At 41.6% G+C, this 22,333-nt stretch overlaps 1 protein-coding gene across 2 annotated transcripts; it reads left to right on the forward strand.

Moving 5' to 3' along the window:
* The first annotated feature begins 1,076 nt into the window (after window positions 1-1,076).
* Window positions 1,077-14,354, forward strand: cntn1b (contactin 1b). 2 transcript variants are annotated; one of them, XM_035146841.2, is made up of 24 exons: window positions 1,077-1,218; window positions 4,619-4,762; window positions 4,886-4,921; window positions 5,302-5,428; window positions 5,530-5,711; window positions 6,166-6,261; window positions 6,386-6,598; window positions 6,683-6,782; window positions 6,885-7,069; window positions 7,723-7,847; window positions 7,941-8,058; window positions 8,176-8,326; window positions 8,465-8,592; window positions 8,702-8,874; window positions 8,996-9,119; window positions 9,413-9,580; window positions 9,723-9,872; window positions 9,958-10,028; window positions 10,126-10,378; window positions 10,483-10,604; window positions 12,002-12,191; window positions 12,299-12,420; window positions 12,538-12,694; window positions 12,781-14,354. In XM_035146841.2, the coding sequence occupies exons 2-24, from the start codon at window positions 4,708-4,710 to the stop codon at window positions 12,861-12,863; spliced, it is 3,129 nt and encodes a 1,042-aa protein (XP_035002732.1). In that variant the 5' UTR covers window positions 1,077-1,218; window positions 4,619-4,707; the 3' UTR covers window positions 12,864-14,354. The 2 variants fall into 2 exon arrangements, with proteins under 2 accessions (XP_035002732.1, XP_035002734.1); XM_035146843.2 differs by lacking the exon at window positions 1,077-1,218 and adding an exon at window positions 1,347-1,501.
* Window positions 14,355-22,333: the final 7,979 nt, after the last annotated feature.

Genomic DNA, 22,333 nt, shown 5'->3' on the forward strand with positions numbered 1-22,333 from the left:
GGGTATGAAAAATGGGCCAAAAAGAGACGGACTGGATTCACACCTGGACCAATCCAAGACCTGACTATGCTAAAGGGAGTTGCAGAAATGTATTAGCTTCTTTATTCCCTCCTGTAATCTCACTTCCTAGTGCTATTATCTTTCTTTTTTCAACTGATTATCCTTTTTTTAAGCACGGAAAATTGCACTTTCTGGCTCCTTTTTGCTGTCCTCACTGTGCTCACTACATGTTGCACTTGTTTGTAAGGTTCTGCCATTCTTTAATTTTTCTTTTTGATTGTTGTTTTTGCTTCCGATTTACTAAATGAAATGTCCTCTTTGTGATTTAGTGCTTGATAAATCCACCCTTTCTTTGCCCTTTATTCCTCTGTGTCCTGGTATTAACTAAAGTTATCACAATATTCATATTTTGAGGTGTATAGAGTCTAAAATATGTCATGAACTAAATCTTTCCTACTATTAGATGAAAATGACTGTAATGACAATAATGCTGAGCATGGATCTGTACACAAAACAACCTTCTTAATTTGTAACTCTTCTATCCACTGCACTGTTGCGATTGCTACCATCGCTACTGTGTAAACTGATAAATGGTCTCAGGTGAAGATTCCTTTGCAGAATATTTTAAACCCACATTAATGATTTAGTTTTAGGGATGGCAATGTAACTTCCCATCAGTGTATCGGTCCCCTACTTTGATCTAGATAGATGTACTGTAGTGATCCCAAACTGGGAAATTCCTGTTACAGCAGCAAGAAATCATGCACATAACACAAGATAAAATAAATTGTTTACTGTTAGCTCTGTAGCTTTGAACAAAGTCACACATCACTGAATATATTTTGAAGATGTATCCTTTTTAAAGCACAATGTGTACTTTTCTTCATATATAAACATTTCTTCATGTTTTATTAATGTTTTTATTTATTCTCAATGAGTCGGGGCCAGTGCCGCCGGATCCGCCCTTGAGCAGCATGACGACGATGATGGTGATGATGCTCGCATTCTCGCATCCTCCCTCTCTCATGGACCAATCGCAGCCAGCCGCAGCCTCTCTGCCACCCAGAGGTGATGCTCATCCCCTCTCATCCAATGGAAAAGTTAAGCAGAGCTGGACGCCCCGGTGGGTGGAGGCGGGCTGCTGCAGGACGGTGCGGTTCGGCTGCAGGTGTGCCATGCGGACAGCTTATTGAAATCTCCCCTCATTTCGCCGCAAAGGTAAGAGAGACAACGCAATGAGAGCGTGTGCGTGAGCAAAGTGGCTCTTATGTCTGGAGAGTAAAGTGAAGACGGGGACGTGTGGAGCTCCGTGGTGCAGAAATGGACCGGGCGGGCGGGGGGGGGGCACAGGAGTACCGCATTGCAGAACAGTGGATTACCGGTGCCGCTCTGTCGTCATCGGGATTGGTGAAGTGATGTAAGGCGCTGTAGAAGGGACTTCTCCGACCAAATGAGCACTGTTTGAAACAAGCTGCGCTGCACATGCTGAAACAAACGCAAGGTAAAAGTGTCAGATCTGGGATCGGTGCGCAAAGTGCGCAGGGGAGGTGCTGGATGCACCATGGGCATGTTTTGGGTAAAGGCCGAACTGTCCTTCATGGGCAAGAGAGCAACGGCTTAAAGATTTGTCTGCACTGTATTCAATAATACAGCTATTGACTCATCAAAGTTATCATTAAGTCCCAAATATGTTTGATTCAAGACAAAGTTAAATATTGCAGCACTGATTAATTCACATATCCCTCAATATCATTTTTAAAAATATGTACACAGTCTTGTACCTTTTATCTTTTTTTAACATTTTCCCATTTCATTATTTGCTCCAAATCAAATGTTTCAGGGTCACGATTCATCTCATTGCTGGTTTATCTTATCTTATCTTGCAATCCCACATCCTCAACATCAGGCCTGAGTGTGTTCATGTCACATTCAGACTCTTGTGATGCAGAAAAGCTGCACATTTGCGAAAAAAATAAATCTAATCTGACAAACAAAACAGAAAAGATTGATGGGATTCCCGATATGGCAGAATTCAAACACGACTGTAAAAATGTCAAATGCAGTCACCAAACCACAGCAAACCCTGTTTATTCAGTCACCCAGACAAAGGGCTTAATACATGTGCTGACCTAAATTTTCGGTACCAAAGAGGATCTGTGATGGGATTACTGGCCAGGGGGGGGGGGACGCATGAAAACACGCTCTGATGAAATGATCAGAGTCACTGGTGGGACAGATTGCTGCTGCCACTGTAATCTGTGTAAAGCCAAAGCTGTGCATAAACGTGCCATGGAGGCTTGTGCGTCTTTTGAATTTGACCTGGGATGCAGTGCTCTTACGCCATTTTCCAAAAACACAGCCGTAACAATGCGGGATATTTGCAGCCAAGTGCTGGGACACTGTACTGATGTTAGTGTTGAGTCATCAGGAGTGCACATGAGGAGACAGCGCTGCAGCCTCTGCATGACAATGCACTGTTCACTGCCTGTATGCCTTTGCCTCTCTCTCTCTCTCTCGACACAGACATGGCTGCTGAGGTGCCAGTCTGTGTGTGTATATATATATATATATATATATATATATATATATATATATATATATATATATATATATATATATATATATATTTTTTTTTTCTTCCTGAGCTGTAGCTTGTTATTATCCTCCTTTTCTTCTCCCTCCTACTTCCCACATCCAGAATGACTCAGGGAATTGCCGTGAGACTTCGCTGCAAGCTTTACTGCAGGATGTAGAGGCACTGGTTTAGGGGACGGCCGCTGCAGAAGGTCGCAGTATTTGTTGTGTCAAAGTTAATAGTGTATTTAAGTACATTTTCACCAGCAAGGACCACGCCCCAACTATATGTGATTTAAAGGTTTGAATGGAAATTGATCTGATCCTAAATTGTATGCGTTCTTCCTTGTATCACGCCCCACCCCTACACAACATTTCATGGTCATCAATCTGTTGAGTAGTTTTTGCATAATCCTGGTCGCAAGCAAACCAACCAACAGACAGGGGTGAAAACATAACCTCCATATCTAGATTTTTGAACTGTTAGCTATATTTTGATGAGCCCTGCCTATGCAGTTTCAGCTATCTGTTGAATTCAGTTCAGAATCAGGCTTTGGTATTGGGGTCCCATTCATGGTTTAGAATGAGCATTGCCACTTTAGTCAATGAGGCGGCACCTCTGGCCTTATTGTGGAAATATGGCACAAAACAAATTTGGGCCTCCTTTGGTTGACATGCGGTATTGCCATGACTTTCTTGTGGCCTAGATCTGGCAAACAGAAGTGTCTTCATTCCACGCTGTATGTGGGCCGTGTGACAGTGTGGTAGTGTGACGGTGTGTGGGCCAGATCTGGGCCAAAACAATGTTGCTGTGAGGGATTTTTGTGACCTTCGCTCCATCACAATCAACATAATAATTGCATAGTTTCAACTACATACTCACTACAGCAACATACTGTATAATTTTAAACCAACAGGAAATAAGGTCAGAAGTTTATCAAAATGCAATTTTAATGAAATTCCTTCTCACAATTTGTTCTTCAGTTTTGACAATCTCCTCCACTTCCTTTTGGGCACTGAATTGTGGGAGAATAGTGTCCATCCACTACACACACTGAAAAATCGACCGCATTTAAGATGCATACTTTCTTTGAGTGTCTTTTATGTAGAAACTTGGATTGGAATCCCAGTGTAGCAGGGTAGACCCGGGACATGGGGCCAATGTTGTGTTAATGTCAGGTCGGACATGAAGTGGTACACATCTTAGGGCTGCAAATTCCAAGCGTTTACCACATCAGAATTCCCACATCCAAATTATTTTTGAAAAGCTCTTGAGCATCTTGTATGTCGTGCCCTCTGTCTCTCCCTGTGCATCCTGTTTGACGGTGAAACGCTGTGGCTGCTCACGTTCCGTCCCTGCAGAAGTGATGTGTAAGCATGTGTGACGGACACAGCAGGGGCTGTCTGCTGCAGAGTTGCACCTTGCGTTTTTGCCCTGACGTGCACATACATGCATGCAGTGAAGGCTCGTGCTCCTCTGCAGGTGCGCGTGCGTCCCTGTGCCTGCTCTGCTCTCGCTGTTCGCTGTATTCTGCTGAGTCACTCACATCCTGAAACATTTATAGGCACAAGAGGGTTTTCCAGCAAGTACTGTGCTCAATCTGTTTTTTGGTGTGGAAAATCCATATACTGTCGACACTCTATATTTGAAGGATCACATGTTTTATTTACCTCTGCCAAGGCGGTTATGATTTTGTCTGTGTTTGTTTGTTTGTTTGCAGGATTATACAAAAGCTACTCAACTATTTCCATGGACTCTTTTGGAGGGGTGGGGCACGACACAAACAAGAACTGCTAAAATTTATCCGAGAATTTTTTTCACCTTCTTTAATAGTAAGAGAAAGGGAGCGTTTCTTAAACATTTTATAGATTTTCCAGAGAATAATGAACGGATCTTGTTGGTGCAGATCCAAATAAAAATCTGGTTCTTGTCACTTTAATTGTGCTTCATGAGGGGACTGTTGGATCTGTTTTTAGAAAAATACACTGACACAGCAAGGAAAGGTGACAAAACATTTAAAATCTTTGTGTCTTGTCTCTCCAGTTCACGCCCGGTTCATCCACGTTTTGTCCGTGTCCCTGTTTCCGCCCGCCTGACTCGTGCACCTGCAGTAAGTCAGTCTGTTGACCACCATGGCCTCCGCTGGTTTGCTGCTCCTGGCCCTCTGCTCCTCCATCTCCATCACAGGTCAGACACCTGAAGATAGAACACCTGCTCCTCAAAGTGATATAATGAAACTGTACTATTCTGAACAAGTGGAAGCCTTGTACACCATTGACTGATGCAAAGATTTTTCTTTTCCACTTGTAGAGGCGGTTCTCTTTGGTGAGCCAAGAATTTATGGAGGTGAGTTCATTTTATTGAAAATGTTTATGCCTCTGCAGTGTGGCCGCAGGTTACCCACCCGTTCCATTCTCGTGAACACAAACGGAACATAAAATAATCGTTCATTAATCGTAATCAAGGTAAAAGTTTAAAATAATTGTGATATTGATTCAAAGTAATTTCGCCCAGCCCTATCTGGTGATCACCAGAAACTTTAATTCATTATTTTTAGGGCCCATGTCACCTAACAACGTATTTTCTTAAGAAATAATTATTTAAAATGTTCTACTTACTCAAGGATTAACTGACTAGATTTGGATGGTCAAGGTCATGTGGGCTTCACAACCACTGGGCGGTAATTCTAGTTTGTACATCGGCTGAAAGTCATTTGATTTTTCCAGATGATGCAACCGGTTATGGTCCCATCTTTGAGGAGGAGCCGGTGGATGTGGTTTACTCTGAGGACTCACCCGACAACAGAATCTCCATGAACTGCAGGGCTCGGTCAAACCCACCAGCTTCATACAGGTTACACAAAGATTTTCATTCATGACAATATATACACATGTTACTGTGCCACTATTTGTACACAATAAATAGATCATGTGCTGTGTTTGTACCGCTGCTAGGTGGCGTCGTGATAACTGGGAGATCAAGCTGATGGAGCAGCCAGATGAGTTCTACAGCCTGGTGGGGGGGAACCTGGTCATCACCAACCCTAGACAGAAGAAGCACGCCGGCACGTACGTGTGCGTGGCCAAGAACATCTACGGCACTGTCATTAGCAAGGAGGCTAGGGTCAAGTTTGGATGTGAGTATATAAACCTTATTTCTATCTCGCAGGGTGCCGATACTTGGTGTTCCTCCACGTCTTATGTTTTTTCGTCCTATGGTTTAGGCTTTTATTTTTCTTTCATATTCACTTTATGCTCTCTAAAAGCGACTAGAAAAATGTCTCTTTAGTTCCCTTGTTTCTATCTCTTCATAAATCAAAGGTATTTGCCGAAATTACAGTGTAAAGAATCCTGTAAGAGATCTGATAGTAAAAACACTTTCCATAAAATTACAGCATAAATAAAGTTGATATTTTACGGAGATTAAAAAAAAGAAATACAAATGTATTTATTAACACAATTATTAAATTTGAGCAATTGAGTAATCCTTTAAATATATCTGTAGTTTCCTGTTATATTAATTTGCGTATTACAAATTCTATTTTATGGTTAATATTTTTTTTATAATAATGATCCTTATCTGCTGTGTAGTTTTGGAGGAGTTTTCTGACGAGGAGAGAACTCCAGTTTACATCAAAGAAGGACAGGGAGCAGTTCTGCTGTGTGCACCTCCAAAAGCCTGGCCCAGTATGTGCCTATTATTATGTCTTCATCACATGGCTCCATCTTTTTTTCTGCATGTAATCATTTTTGATATTTGTAAAGAGGAATTTAGTATGCGTCCACAAACATTTTCCTCATTCTCCTCCAGAGGCGGTGACCTACCGCTGGATCTTCAACGAGTTCCCAGTTTTCCTGAACACAGATCGCCGCCGATTCGTTTCCCAGCAGACAGGGAACCTGTACATCTCCAAGGTGGAGGCTCAGGATGCAGGAAACTACTCCTGCTACGTTTCCAGTCCCATCACCGGGCAGAGTGTCTTCTCCAAGTTCATCCCCCTCATCCCTTCACCCCCCGATGAGGGTTGGTGATAGTAGCCGCATCTAAAACAAGTCTAAAAGCCTTTTTTAAAATTTGAATGTAATTTACTGTTTTTGTTGGCCTTAGGGGAGGAAAGGAAGTACCCTGCAGACATCAGGGTGAAGTTCCCAGATACTACTGCCATGTTGGCCTCTAATATTACATTAGAGTGCTTTGCTCTGGGAAAGTAAGTCATTTAAGGACACAGAGTGCTTTCACGGAGAGCAGGGACCTTTTAATGTGATGATGAGCAGTTATTTGTTGCTCTAATGTTTCTCTGTCTGTTCAGTCCCATCCCTTATATTGTTTGGAGGAAGGTGGACGCCACAGACCTCCCAGCAACTCACGAGATCAGTGAATCCGGAGCCGCGCTTCATTTGTACAATGTGCAGTACGAGGATGTGGGAGGATACGAGTGCGAAGCCATCAACACTAAAGGGAAGGACTGGCACAAGGCCTGGCTCTATGTGGAGTGTAAGTAAAGCTATTTCAAGCATTAGATTCTGCAAAGTACAGTTTTATAAAGACCAGCGATATTCGTTACTTCACTTACAATAAAAGCTATGTGAACTCTCGGCTATACCTTGGGCTCCCCCCATAGGTAGGATGCGTTATTTCACTGTCGTAAATACGATTTGCGGTCTTAGCCTGAACAAGCAAACAAGCAAAAGTTATGACAGTGCATATTGTAGTTCCACGCCTCCAGGTGGTGCTGTGACAATGATAGGCACGCCGTTCTCCCTATTATATGTTTGTGTACCATCAAAATGATTTTGAAGCTTATATTTGAAGGTATAAAACCAACTTAGTGTTTCTTTAAGTTGAGCAAACTTTATATATTTGTGTGTAACCAAGTGAAATCTTATTTTTTAAGTTGGTCCAACTTTTTTACTTCAGTACACATTAATTAATGTTAGGTTCAAGTTTGCAAAGATCTCCATGATGCTTCAACATTGTCAAAATAATCCAAAGTTTGTGAAAGGTGAAAACCTTTGTTAAAGAACATAAATCTAGTCTATTCATTCCAGTCCTCATTTTCACAGCAATTGTCCAACAGGTCAACACCAAGGCAAGAAGTGGAACTTAAGGAAATGTTCAAGGCCATATAAATGTTTTGTCCTTTTTAGCTGCCCCAGAGTGGGCTGAGACCCTCAACAACACTCAGATCGACATCGGCTCCGAGCACACCATGCGCTGCGTGGCCTCAGGGAAGCCCTTCCCTTTCATCCGCTGGTACAAAGACGGATATATGGTGAAAACTCAACATTTATAATTAGATTTAATCTGTCTCTGCTTGGCTTTAGTTGTGTGTTTTAAGTATTTCATGTTTTTTGTTTTGTCGCAGTATGGTAAAGGTGAGCTGAAGTTTTCAAGTCTGACTTTTGATGACTCTGGGATGTACCAGTGTATTGCTGAGAATTACTGGGGCATCAAATATGCCAATGCCGAGCTGCGAGTCATAGGTGAGCCCCCCCCCCAAACATCTACACTCATAATGTCTTATTATATACTAGTTTACAAAATAGAGTATTCAAAGCTTTCACCAACTGAATGATCCTTGCTCTCTAACCTCCCTCCAGCCTGCGCTCCCACATTTGAGTTTAACCCCGTAAAGAAGCAGCTTCTTGGAGCCAGAGACGGACGAGTGGTGATCGAGTGCAAACCCCGAGCGGCTCCCAGGCCTCGGTTCACGTGGACAAAGGACAAAGAGCTGCTCTTTAACAATTCACGGTCAGTACAAGTCATAGGAGGAAAGATTGGACATAATGACGCTGCAATAATAAGAATTTAAAACAGTGTAGCACTGGAAGATACTTGATTTTCATTAGTCTTCTGCTGACTTGCTTTTTTAATTACATTAATTTTTAGCATTTCCATCCTGTTTGATGGGACTCTGGAGATCTTCAATGCCACCAAAAATGATGAGGGCACCTATAACTGCTTTGTCGAGAACGACAGAGGGAAGGCCAACAGCTCTGGTTATCTCACCATTACAGGTTAATGTGCTTACTTTACGTACTGCACTTTTGTATTCTCAACATATTTAATAACATGTTTTTACATATTTCTGCATATTTAAATATAGTACTTTTTTTTAACACTTAGAGGCGACCAGCATCACGGAGGCTCCTGAAGACACTGAGGTCAAGGTTGGCGATGAGGTCATTCTCAAGTGCACTGCATCATACGACCCCATGCTGGACATCACCTTCATCTGGGCCATAGATTTCAGAGTCATCGACTTTGACTCGGAGTGGCAACACTATGAACGTGTTATGGTAGGGTGATGATTCCTCCTCGCCCCATTTTTAATCTGTCAGATGTCTCACAGTTGGGAACATGACAGATGTATTTCCTTCTTCATATCTCTCTCCCTTCCTCTTCCTCCCGGTCGTCCAGACTGAAGATGGCACCGGTGACCTTAGAATAAACAACGTCCAGATTTGGCACGAGGGTCGTTACACCTGCACGGCTCAGACGGTTGTGGACAACGATACAGCGTACGCTGACCTCAAGATCGTAGGTCAGTACCAGCAACGTTTTCCTTTGATCACGATCGGCCCCAAGACTGTCTGATTGTTTTTGTTCATTTTGTTGAAATGTTCAGTAACATTTTTCAAACATATCGTACAAGAAAGCCTTTTAATGTCTGACTTTTTGATGGGTGTTGTTTTTTTTAAATTATTTTATTTGTCTTGTTTTATTACCATGTATTTTGTAAATTACTTTGTAAACTTGTTTAGATAAGTGCTATAGAAATACAGTTTATTATTATTCCATTATCTGATCTCTTTTCTCAACCTTCTTCTAATCCAGGTGTTCCTGGTCCCCCTGGTGTGATCCGTATTGATGAGATCGGGGACACGTGGGTGAAGCTTTTGTGGAGTAAAGGAGCAGAACATAACAGCCCCATTCTTTACTACACCATTCAGACCAGGCAGTACTGGGCTCTGTATGAGGATGACTGGAAGGATGCCAGCACCTGTGAGTACTGCTCTCAACCAGTAGGGGGCCTGCTCGCTCCACAGTTGGAGCAACCGTATCCTTAAATCTCATATCCACCTGCATATGAGACTGATTTTTTTTTAGTACATAATTTGTCTTGGGTGCCTGTCATGTCTCTCAGCTCCAACCGTTGTTGACGGCAGCTTTGAGAAGGTAGAGGTGACGGACCTGTTCCCCTGGATGGAGTATCAGTTCAGGATCATCGCCACCAATGAGTATGGTTCCGGAGAGGCCAGCATCCCCTCCCTCAAGATCAAAACCTGGGATGCTTGTAAGAACAAAACACAAATATTTGATGTATTTTATAATCAGGAAAGTTGTGGAGGAAAAACTAAGATAGACCCTTTTCTTTTCAGCTCCAGTGATTTCACCCACTGATGTAGCAGGCTATGGAGGCAGAAATGGCGAGATTGTGATTACATGGACAGTAAGTAGCCCCTCACATCATGTGACACTATCAAGATTTTGACTTTTTCATGTGCCAAAACTAGTTTATTTTCTCTCTTTCTACTCCTGACCTTTAGCCTGTGGAGCCGTGGTATTTCTACGGCAAGAAGTTTGGCTACATTGTCGCGTTTAAGCCTCACGACGCTTACGACTGGTGGTACAAGACCATCTCGGACCCTGAGACGAGGCGTTACGTCCACAGAGACACCTATTTCATTCCCACTGAGGAAGACTTCCAGGTGCGAGAGTTTCAGGTGAAGGTCAAGTCCTTTAACGTGAAAGGAGACGGACCGTACAGCCTCACCAAAGTCATCTACTACCCACGAGATGGTACATTTTTGTTTTGTTTGTTTCAGTTTGGGTTCCTCAGATTTAGTGGGGACACTAAACCCTGAGCAGATGACCAACCTTTTTCTTTTCTCTGATTTCTCCAGTACCTATAGAGTCTCCGACAGACGTCTATGCCAGGCCGGTGTCCTCCACTGAAGCCCTGGTGTGGTGGTTACCAGTGGTCGATACTGGAACAGGCCTGCAACAGTACATTGAGGGATACCAGGTATAAAGCTTTAAGCAGCCCACAAACCAACTCAAGATTTCTATCTACAACTTTACACATTTACATTGTTAAGCCCAGCTGCCTTTGATTCTGTGTTCCAACAGAAATTATACAACTTGTTTCAGGTTACAAGGCTACTGAAGTGTTGGCATATTAAGATGTAGCTATGTTTATTTATTGGCAAATATCAATTAATCGCTTTTTGGTTTTACAATCCATGGAGGCAGCAGAAAAACAGCTAAAAACCTTTATCTAAACCAAATAAGGAAAATTTGCATAAATAGTAGATTCAATATTATTAAAAAAATTGGTACATTTATAAGATAACTAGATTCACAAAAGTATAGATGAGCTTGGCTGTCAAATTTACCCCCAATTTTGCAATCTGTGCATTATAAACCATGCTCTGGGATTCCTAATATTGCAAATCCATGCCCACGGATTGGCACAGATTGCCAATCAATGTGCACGGTTTGTTACTGGAGACTTAGTGTTTGGCTCTGTACAAATTAATTATATTGTCCTCTTGCTAAAACTAAACTAAATCTCAGCAAAGAAAGACCAACATTATGTCTCTGTAGGGAGAACGACCCAGTACTTAATACTGCCAGTAAACATGCACTAAAGAATGTTAGATTGTTGTATTAGTAACACATTTGCCTCAATGGGCTAATTTGGAGGCTAGCTTGATTAGCAGTAAACTGATTACACAGAAACTAAATTAACAAATCCCAGATCAGTAATCACAGTGGGGGAGTAGATAAATGATGACTGTCGATAATAGTTTCGTCAAAGATCAGACAAAACCCTGGATGTAATATTAGCAGTCTGCTAAACTGCAACTGCTGTAAAACTGCTAGGCTAATAGCAACCTTATCAATTGTACTTAGCCAGAGAGATATTGTCCCACTTCAGAGGCCGTAGACCGGGAAGGCTGAACACAATGATCGGCGTCACCAGCTTGCTCCGCCCTTAACGCTGGTGCCAAGCAACAGAACTCAATAATCTCTTTAAAGAACAGTTCACCAAACCGCAATGAATCCTGGGATAGGTTTGCCTGAGAAGGATCCACATGTTGGAGCCTTCGTTGCTCTGAGATGCAGGTGGCTACATTTGGAGGAGCTAGCTTTAAAATGGAACAGCCTCATCGCGACGCTGTGACGCAATCAGTCTTCAAATGCAGCCTCTGAAGAAGGCGTGGCCCCCGAATTGGGACACAGCTAAGATTCTTCTCTCGACATAACAGACGTAACCGGTTTCCAGTTATAGTTCTTCTGCAAATTACACTGTAAGAAGTATTACCACCACATCACCACTGTACTTTGGGCATGATGCCAGTGCTAGTTAGCTTCAGAAATTCTCTCATTGTGTAAAACATCATGGGTCTTGTTAACCAGGTCAAATACTGGAGAAAGTACGATGACCCAGAGCCGGGAGCCCATCGCATATTTGTTACAGCTGCAGTCAATCAGACCAGGCTGGAGAACATGCTGCCAGACGCGCACTACCTCATCGAGGTCCGTGCCTTCAATGGAGCCGGCCTTGGACCACCTGGTGAACACTGTGAGATGTTCACTAAGAGACCTCGTAAGACCTATTACTCACAACCTATCACAATAAACAGCAACAGTTAGAGGTATCTTACTATGATGATTTGCAGACGTGGTGTTGATAAATACGTTTTTTGATTCCAGCACCACCAGAGCCTCCCAGGATGTGGCGCTATATCTCTTGGACAGGAAAGTGGCTGTATGTGTGGTGGGATCACATCCAGTACGACTGGTTCGGCGATATTTCATTCCCACTGTACTACAAGGTGCGTGTGGAAGGTTTTGCTGCTATCTTTTTTAGCCTAATGTAAATTACATCTAACACTAATTTACAATTCAAGATGACAATAACGGATTTGTTGAAACCTGCCCATTTTTCCTAGGTCATGTTCAGAAAGTCAGGCTACATCTACGGGAAAGTCTACATCACTGGCTGGCACTTCATGGACTTCCCCATGCCTCAGGTTGGCGACTATGAGCTGATGGTGCGTGGTCGTTATGAGGGAGGAGATGGACCAATCAGGAAGATTAAGATTCTGGGTGAGACTAAGACCATTTTAATGTTTGAGATTTTTTTGTCTTTGTATTCTTAGTCCATTCATCTCATGATGTTTCTGTTTCCTCAGGTAAAGCATCGATGATCACACCCAATCTAAGCCTGGCATCTTTGGTGGTGCTGGCACTGTGCATTGTGGGATTGGAAATTTAAGCCTTCCTTAAGTGACATGTATATATAAAGACTCTGGAAAGCAGATAAGTGGATTTAATAAGCAAGCTTCACCTCCAAACACTCTTGTTAAGATCCAACATCGTGCATCTGTTCTGCTGTAACGCCACATTTTAAGCAGTTGTTTCACAGAAATAGAATTTATTGAGTCTTACAATTTTTAGAGATGTTGACTTTATTAGAAGAACTACAGGATACATGCAGTAAACATGTGACCCCTGCATACGTGTGTTTGCAATTCAGGCTACATCCACACTACTATGTTTTCGTTTGAAAACGCATCCACGATGCTACGGATACGCTCACATGACTCCACGAGTCGCAAAAACGGAGAAGTGTAGAAATGGTGGTCTGCGTTTTAGTCTGGACGGAAGAACTGAGATCTCTGGAAACAATGACGTAGATGCAACCACTTGCTGATTGGATCTTCTCAGTTACATCAACAAAACCACCTGCATTACATTATAGCCTCGGCTACCGGTGTAGAACGCAACAAGGAGAATCAATTACAAGCGCTGCTGACCCTGTTGTCTTTGCTAACAGCTGTTGTGCAGTTGAATTCTGCATTTTACAATGATACAACTGCTTACGTGCGTAGAAGATGAAATATTGTTCGCGCGAACGGAACTAGCAACCAAATGTTTCCTGTTTACACCGGCATCGATATGGGTTTTCAGGCGTGTTAGTATGGAAGGCGGTTAAAACTAATACGGAGCCAAAAACGCTCATGTGGACAGAGATCGTTAATGTAGTAGTATGGATGTAGCCTTAAAGAGAAGATCTAAAATGTCTGTGTCAGAATTAGATGTTATACTCAGTTTAACCCAAAGTCAAAATGAATGAAGACATAGGATAATGCAGATAATTCTGCACACTGTTCAGATAGATGGTTAAATGAAAAAGTTTGCAACACAATGTGCCCTGTACATCATCCACCATTTATCTTTATTTTCTATTTGCTCCCTCCTGTTTAAATTAGTTGGACAAACATTAATAGTGTAGAATTAGACCCAAAGAGTGTTTTTTTTAGTTTGGTTAATAGCGATAAGCAATAACTCAAATGCTCAGAATAATGAATACTCTGTAAAGAACTGCATAATGTGTCATTTTGTTTTATGTGTATATTTATTTCTCTTTGGAGCACATAACTCGTAACCACTCACAACTTTACTAGATTCTATAAGTTGGTCTCTCTATTTTTTATACATTTTTTTATTGTTGCCAGGTGTCGGGTACAGAGGATGCTTGCACGACATGAATTTCTTGACATCCTCACCAGAATCATTAGCAGATGCTATTTGAGTTGTAGCTGCACCAGTGGAAGCCATATCACTTTGTTAACTCCCTTCGAGACCAGTGATGGTTTTTGACAGTAGAAATGTACTATTTTAATGAAACTACTGTATTACACAAGCTAGGTTTTTTTTTTTTGGTCATGCTACAAAACCATTAAAATGGACCATATTAACCAACTGTGTATTGTCCTATTGACTTTTTTTCTCAGAGCTTGCAAAATGAAAGGTAAAATGTGATTTTTTTAATCAGCAGATGGCAGTATATCCACATGCTGTTAGCCATCAATCAGTTCAGAAAATTCAACATAATATAATGTAAGATTATTCTCTTTTTTATCTAATATGAATTGGGATAATGTACCAAAACTACATACTAAAACATGCTGATTAACTTGGGGAATTTGTCTTTGTTTGCCTTGTATTTGGGCAGCATCATAGTAATGTTCATCGTTTTCACACGGAATGCTGTTGTTTTATTGGTTTTCTCTGCATTTTGAGTTAAAAACATGCACATATTTCATTTTTACGTCTTTTGTTATTATTTATATAGACACAAAAGGGATTTTTATGTGTGCTTTCCCTGTAAATAGTCATGTGAGTGGCTTTTATCTCTCCTCTTCCCTCCATTACCAGCGTTTTACCCCGTTTTACCTCCTTCCCTTCAAACAAATTACTTGCATATGCTAGGGTGAAATCAAAGCTGCCGTGGTTCATGCAGTCTCGCCAGATGCACTAAAGGTGCGTCCTCCCTGGAGGGAGAGTGAGTGTTTTTCAGGAGAAAGATATTGAAGGGCCTGTTGTTGTGACACAGGTTTCCTCCTATTCTCAGTTACATGCTCGGTAACAACAGCAGCATCACACTGTGTGCCTTTAGTTTGTATCGTGCAATGTGCCGCAGAGCAAGGCACCGAACCACAGGATAGCTGTGAACATGGTTGGCTGAGGTGAATGTAACGTGTTGGATCAATTACATGTGGATCCAAATAAAATATAGCTGAGAAATGTAATGTGGCCTTAGCATAAGGCTTGTCTAGGTTTAAGGGGACTTGGCAGAGGTGTGCGCTCTTCTGAGTGCAATTGTAGCTTGTCACTTTATTTGTTTATCTGGTTGAGATTGTGGTAAGATATGTGCAGGAGGCACCCCCCTCCCCGGGAGTGTTCCTGTAAATAAGAGCGGTGATGCAGTCAACTCACCTGATCAAGATGCATATGCAAACTAAACTCCTGCACCGGCTGTGAATGATAAACTGGGTTTAGGAATGTTCCTCATACGTTTATATTTATTTCTTTTTCAAAGGGACAATGCACATGAATTACCCTTGCTTTTAGTTGAACATGAAAATGTGCTTGTTTTTCATCTGGCAAAAATCATACAAATAATAAATAGACGTGTAAAAAAACACAGAAGTTCATGCACAGACACAAACAAAGGCACAGAGCACACCGAAAGCACATAAACACAAATGACAAGTGAATACACAGCAAAAACATCAAGCATCAAGCAAAATTAATGAGAGAAAAATAAATGTTTACAATAAGTCTACCTCTACCAGTAGTTGTACTTTCCCTAAAAATGTCATGTACCTCTGATCAACTACTTTTCATCAGGAAGTATTATACTTCTGTATGTTCCATATGGTTTCTAGCAACTCAGAGTACAAACAAAACTTATGACGTGGTTATGAAATCTGATACTTTTAAAGATGAAATTCATCATTAAAAAAAAAGAAAAAACACTTCCAGGGGCTACAAAATAAAAAATGCAGCTTAATGCATCTGTAATGATAATCCACAAATAAATCATATCCTATAGGTCCTTTATCATCTCTATCGTGTATTTGATGCTACACAAGTTGCCCACAAATCACTGCAAACAAACTCCTGATTTTTTTTCTCTGTCTTATAAACTTACTCTGTTTCTGACAGACTAATCCCAGGTGTCAGATAAAGTAGGTATAAGCTCCCAGGATGCAGCTGATTAATAACATTGGTTATTCCCTTTCCATTTGATGATAGATTTGATAACAGAGCTGCCGGGGTCCTCGGTGCTCAGAGCCACTTCAGCCTGTGTGATTTCCTGCCCCTTGCATCTTCGCATTGCATTTTTTATCCAATCCTCTTGACCCTTTAAGCCCCATTCTCTGAATTAACCCCTTCTCACCTAAAAACCAGTGGCTGTATTTTTTGTGGGATTTTTGCACAACAGCAGATTATGCATTGAAATAGAGACATGTTCTATTATTTAGCAGCAGTGTTGCAGCACATAAGGGGGGAAACGCATAAGCTTCAGGTGCAGTGCAGTTACAAATGAAAAAAGCCAACAAGGAGCCAAACCAGGACATATGCAAAGCAGCGTGCATTAGCCTCCTCACTGGCCCATAAATCACATACATCAGGCAGTGCCCCCCTGGATTGCGAGCTAGTTAGCCTGCACTAGAAGAGCCACTCCTGCTGGTCCTGCGCAGCAGAGGAGTCTACTGAGCAACATCAAGTGGCTCCCGGGGTTTGGAAAGAGCCCCAGTAAATCTCTAGGACCAATTTGGCATGGCAGAGCTGGCCCAACGTTAGCAGCGCAGCTAACCTGGTTAGCAGCCTGTAAGACCGCCGCTGAAGGCCCCTCCCGCTGTTCGATTGGCTGAAACGGCTTGCGGTGTCAGATCAGGAAGTAATTGCCTCTTCTATGGATAGTTTATGACCCTGTTTGCGAGAGGGATAGCTCCTTCACGCATCCCTCTCTTCTAGGGGTGGTGCTGCTGATGGTTAATGTAGGTGCTCTCTCGCTATTAGCGAACAAAAAGAATGTTCACCTCGAGGCCGAAAGAAACAATTTGAGCTGTATTGTGTGGCTTTGAGGGGGAATTGATTGCCCACTGTGCGTTGTTTACTCTCACTAAAAGGCTTTTCCTCTTCATTGGCTAAATTGGGGAACTTCAATGTGGAATTGTTCCCAGGAAGCCAGCCGACCACCGACAGCGCTGTCTAAATTCAGGAAAATGAAAACACAGGTTGTTTTGTGTGGCTCATCCTATTGTGTGTGCGTGTGTGTGTGTGTATATTGTTTGCCCCCTGCCAGATTTGTGCTCACATTAAATCCTCTCTCTTTCTCTCTGTCTCCAACTGGCAGACTGGATCCTCGCTGTTGCCAGTAAAAACAGTTTCCAATCCTCTTTGAGTTCTCTTGAGTCCAACAGAATGACGTCCGCAGAGCTCATCCCGGGTGATTGCTGAAATTGGGAAATGGGCAGACCCCCACAAAACACACCAATAATAGTGTCATTGGCCGTCATCTGTAGCAGCAATAGTAAACAGAGGGGGCGAGGGTGTGTTGGGCTGCTGGGTTACATTTCTTCAAAGAGCCAGATGCAATACTTCACTGAAGTTAAACAAGGACAACTGCATAAAACTAAAAAAAAACACTTTCATTCAGACTGAAATATCTCCACAGCTATTGGAAGAATATTTATGGCGCCCAGTATGTAGCTCAATGCAATGCTGACCCTCATTTATGATTAGTTGAAGAGTATATTTGACAAATCATGTCTCAGCTATCCTGGTGTAATCCATCCCTACTGGTTTCAAGGGGATAAGGCATTCCCTGCTTCTAATAATCAGTCTCCAGTATTTATAATTATCCAGTCAATCAGGTAGAGAATTAAAGAGGAGAGCACTCGTCAAATGATTCATCACCTTTATTGTGCTCACTCACTATAACCTCTTATTAACAATTGAAACAGCTCTAATACGATGTATTCATAAAATAATTAGTCTTATGTTTAAATAATTCAAATTAGGTAAAATGTAATTTCCAACGCAGATGAATAGTAAAAGCCTTGACAGATCATGCAGGCTAAGAACTGAGTTTTTAAATAACATGATCAACGAATGAATATCTAACGAAAGAGTGAGATGAGAAAATCCTTGTCAAAAAATTATCATGGTTTTGCCCTTTTGTTAATTTTTTGCAGTTGGACATTTTGCAGTTGGACTTTTGATTCATTGAATTGGTTTGATTTATTTTGATGGATGGATTTGTCTTTGTACTTCTTTGTTTCCCATTTCATTTTGCAACTTTCCTTGTGTGTCTCTTGCGTAATAAACTTCCTGTCTGTTTGGTCAGAGGTCCTCCTAGCTAAATGTAACCCAAAAAAAGAGGTCAATGAATCAAGAAGTACAAGTACAGTAACCTTGTTCTTTAAACTCTCTGAGGTTGAATAATACTTAGATCTAAAGATTAAGATGAACAAGAAGGCCGGCTTCCGTGCCCTGTTCAGAAGAATATTTTTAACTATTTTTAATGTCTGATGAATGATTTGTATTTTATATTTTGTAGTTTATTTTCTGTTAACCAATTTACAGTGGCTTTGAGCATTGCTAAATGCACTATATAAACAAAATGTGTTATGATTATATATTGCAAAACAAACAGTTTCCTCCACTTGGGCCTCGCGTCCACACGCAAACACCTTTTTAAGCCACTAAAACAGAGATTTTCTTCTGTGTTTACATGTAAAACAGAATATTTGGGAAACTATGAAGTCACAGCTCACTTAGCACATGCCCCCTGTTGCTTTGTGAGCATGCACGAGGAACAACAATGAACAACCATATTCCGGTTTCTCTATGTTTGATATAGCACTGCAAGGTCTAATTACAAGTTTGCAGCTGAATCTAGTATTACTGTACTATAGTCACAGGCGTCTGCCTCGCCCAATTTATAAGCATAGATACTATGTTGTTGTTGTTGTTGTTGAGCATTGCTCCATTATCATTATACTTGATGTCTATTAATAGACACCTGTGCCTCCTGTGACACCTGTCATTCATTATCACCCCGTTTGTAACAATTCAAATTCGAGTGTGGGTTTCGACAAACATTTCACAATGATATTCTAGGTTGGGTTTGGTCCCGTTGGCTGGGATATCTACTGGATTTTTTTATACTGCACTAGCTGTAATCAGGGAAAACATCAGGCTTGGGTTGGATCGGGTTCAGACACAAAAGAGAAAGCCTTTCGAGTTCGGGTTGTTACTTTTCTTTAGGAGTCGGACGAGCTCAAACTGTTGTTGCTCAAACTGGAACCCAGGTAAAACATAAATTAAGCCACATACTTAACACCCCCAATGTATGAGAAATTAGCATTTCTGCCTCCAGCTACCGGCAGTAGGATGTGTGCATGTAAGGTGAAAGTGCCTCAAGAGTTAACATGTTATCACCTTAATTGAGACAGATGCATTTTTAATAACCGGTCCTAGCTCAAAGCTAGAGAGGCATCAAATTATGCTAAGTAAGTGAAAAATGCTAATGGCTCGACTATGGCTCGGGGTTGCTGCTGAAAGACGAACATTGCATTTTTTAATGTCCCTTTTCCCCCTGGTGAAATTTCCTGAAAACCTGAAAGTAGTCTTGAGCACTTTCAAGGATGCTAGAGTCGTTCAGCTTCGCACACAAATATGTACACGTTAGAAATATGACATTATTTAAAAATCAATTACGGTAATTTATTTTTGTTTGGTGTTAAGCTCATGGCTTGTTCTTGTCACTAAAGCATTTAGCAAATAGAGACTGCTCGTTGCTTCATGATCCATAATAATATTCACAATCACCCGACAAAACATCTGTTTCCCCCCACAGTTCAGCAGTGTTTATCTCCAAGCTTCAGCTCCGACTGCTCCCCTGAGGTGGTTTTTTAACTCTGTTGTGACACCTGGAGAGAATCTGGCAGATATCAAATCAGAGACATTTCAGTGTCGCCGGTACCAGTCGCCACATAAGCGCACTGTTGCAAAACATAGCTCTGCAGACACCGGTACACAACATTTGTTTGTACATATGTGGATGCAGAAGAACGTGCAGTCACAGTCGGGCACATATTTAGACACACATGCAAATAGACTGCTCCCTTTGCTGCCATCTGTCAGCTGAAGACGCCTCGGGAGACTTACAGACGGCTACAGACGATGCCACAGTTGGTTGCTAAAATGAGCAGCATAACAGATGTTTGGGTTTCTTTTTAGTAAGTTCCTATACCAACCTCCATAAGGGGACAGCCAGTTTCATTTCATATGAAGATGCTTGTTGCGCCCCTGTCGTGTAATAATGTCACTTATTAAATTAAAACCCGCGGAAAACGGTTGGAGCAACATCTGCGTGCTGTTCATGGTTGTCTTTGTGATGGACGAGCTGTGGAAGCTGGAGGAAGTTTAAGTCGAGACTTACAGAAGGGAACCAAGCAGGGCCAGGCTGCATTGACAAAATACTTCTTTCTGTAAAGAATGACTTTCGGACAATAGGTACCACGTCCTGTCAATTCCCAGCAGAAAGTGATTCCACAACCTTGCATTAGTCGTTGACGGATGACACAGTGAAGCTTCTCTCGCCATTGTTCCTGAACATAACACAAATTAGCTGCGTCTCTAAGCTCGCTCCTTGCTGATGTCACCAGAGCTCCTCTGTGGGAGTAGATTAGTTGCTAATATCATCTGTTTGAAGGAATAAGCCTTTAATAAGCCATCTCTTTTAAGAGTGATACACGTTTCTACTTTTGGATCCGCCTGTTTGGATTGTATAAACCTTGAAGTCATCAAAGACTGGGGGTTCTTTACTTTTTAGATCTTGAATTTAGCTGTCGCCCTGATCCAGACTGAGGGTGTTTGCGAGCAGGGATTTAACGTCTTACTCAAGGACACCTCGTTATTTAGTTTTTCCCAAGATGCAAAGAACTTTAGTTGTGCAACATAATTGGACAAAAGTTCTTTACACCTGCTGTAATGAATATTTTCATTTGAAATATGGATCAAACGACCACATGTACGTTAAATGGAAAGCTCATGGTGAGCGACTGCAGTTCCTTACAGCTCTACTGAGTGTTTTAGCACCAATTAGCTCATTGTTTACGTTTCATTACTCAGCGCAAATGTCAGAGTCTGTTACATTTGGACATTTTCTCGAACTTTTCCTGTCAGCACCCTCGTAAAATGTCCAGATAATGACTGAGTGAGCCCATGTGAGAATACAGCAGGAAAGTGTCTGGAAGATTTACGGCATGAATGGGTGTGTTTAATGATAAAAATAAAAAAATCATTAATATCTCAAGAAAAAAAAGAGGAGCCATTTACGTAGAAGACACAGACCAAGATGTGAACTTGCAAAGACAACGAGATTCAACAGCTTTTGGTGAAAACAGCCGACGCCGCTGTCAACAAAAACATGTGATTTCCACTTCTGAATTAAGAAAATAGCTATTGGGACGTGTCCAGATGCAGAAATGGCACCAGCCACTTGCTTGTGAACAAACACTAGAGGAGGACAGATATTTCCTTTCAATTGAATACTGGCTGAATATTATGAATACATTTGTTGGGTGATCGGAAATGGCTCCGAATGAATGCGTGACCCCCGTGTGAGCGGGATCGTCAGGATGAGGTTAAAGGTCAGAGGACAGAGGCTTTGCGGTAATGAGTTCCGACAGTGACACATTACTGTAGCCTGAATGCAAGCAGCTCTTCAATAACTGATGGAGGCAAAGAGAAGCAGGGAGGACGAATATTGCACCGCAAGAGATACAGGGTCAGAAATATGTCGACAAGAGAAGCCATTACCTTGGTTTGCCTTCTGACCTATTATCTATTTACAAATCACATGACATACCATGTATCAGTTTGACGAGAGGGACGATGGGAGGAGGAGGTGGGATGTATTAGTTGCATGTTTTCAAAGTGTAGCCTGCTCTTATAGCTTTTCCAGGATTATAAATAATAAGACAGTATTGACCGATTCTGCTACATCATACATTGTATTTGCCATTATCTCATCATCTTTATCACCTCTTTCAAAGAGGTTGTGTTTTCATTGCTATTTGTTTGTCTGTCTTTCTGGGAAGGAAGATTTCTCAAAAACTATTAAACGGATTTCCGTGAAATTTATGGAGCGGTGGGCCATGACCCAAGGAGGAACACATTAAAATTTTACCTTTTTAAAAGGCAAGATATAGGACGTTAGTCTTGGCCAAGGTATCCGCTCTCTGAGCACCCTTTTAGTTTTTATCTGCATCCCCATTAGCTTCCATAAAGTGGTCGCTAATCTTCCTGGAGTCATCTGATTTTATTATCTCAAATGTAACATCGTCATTAATCTGAACAGAATCGCTGAACCTTTGC

This window comes from Hippoglossus stenolepis, chromosome 22 (genome assembly GCF_022539355.2).
Source record: "Hippoglossus stenolepis isolate QCI-W04-F060 chromosome 22, HSTE1.2, whole genome shotgun sequence".
NCBI classification, from domain to species: Eukaryota; Metazoa; Chordata; class Actinopteri; order Pleuronectiformes; family Pleuronectidae; genus Hippoglossus; species Hippoglossus stenolepis.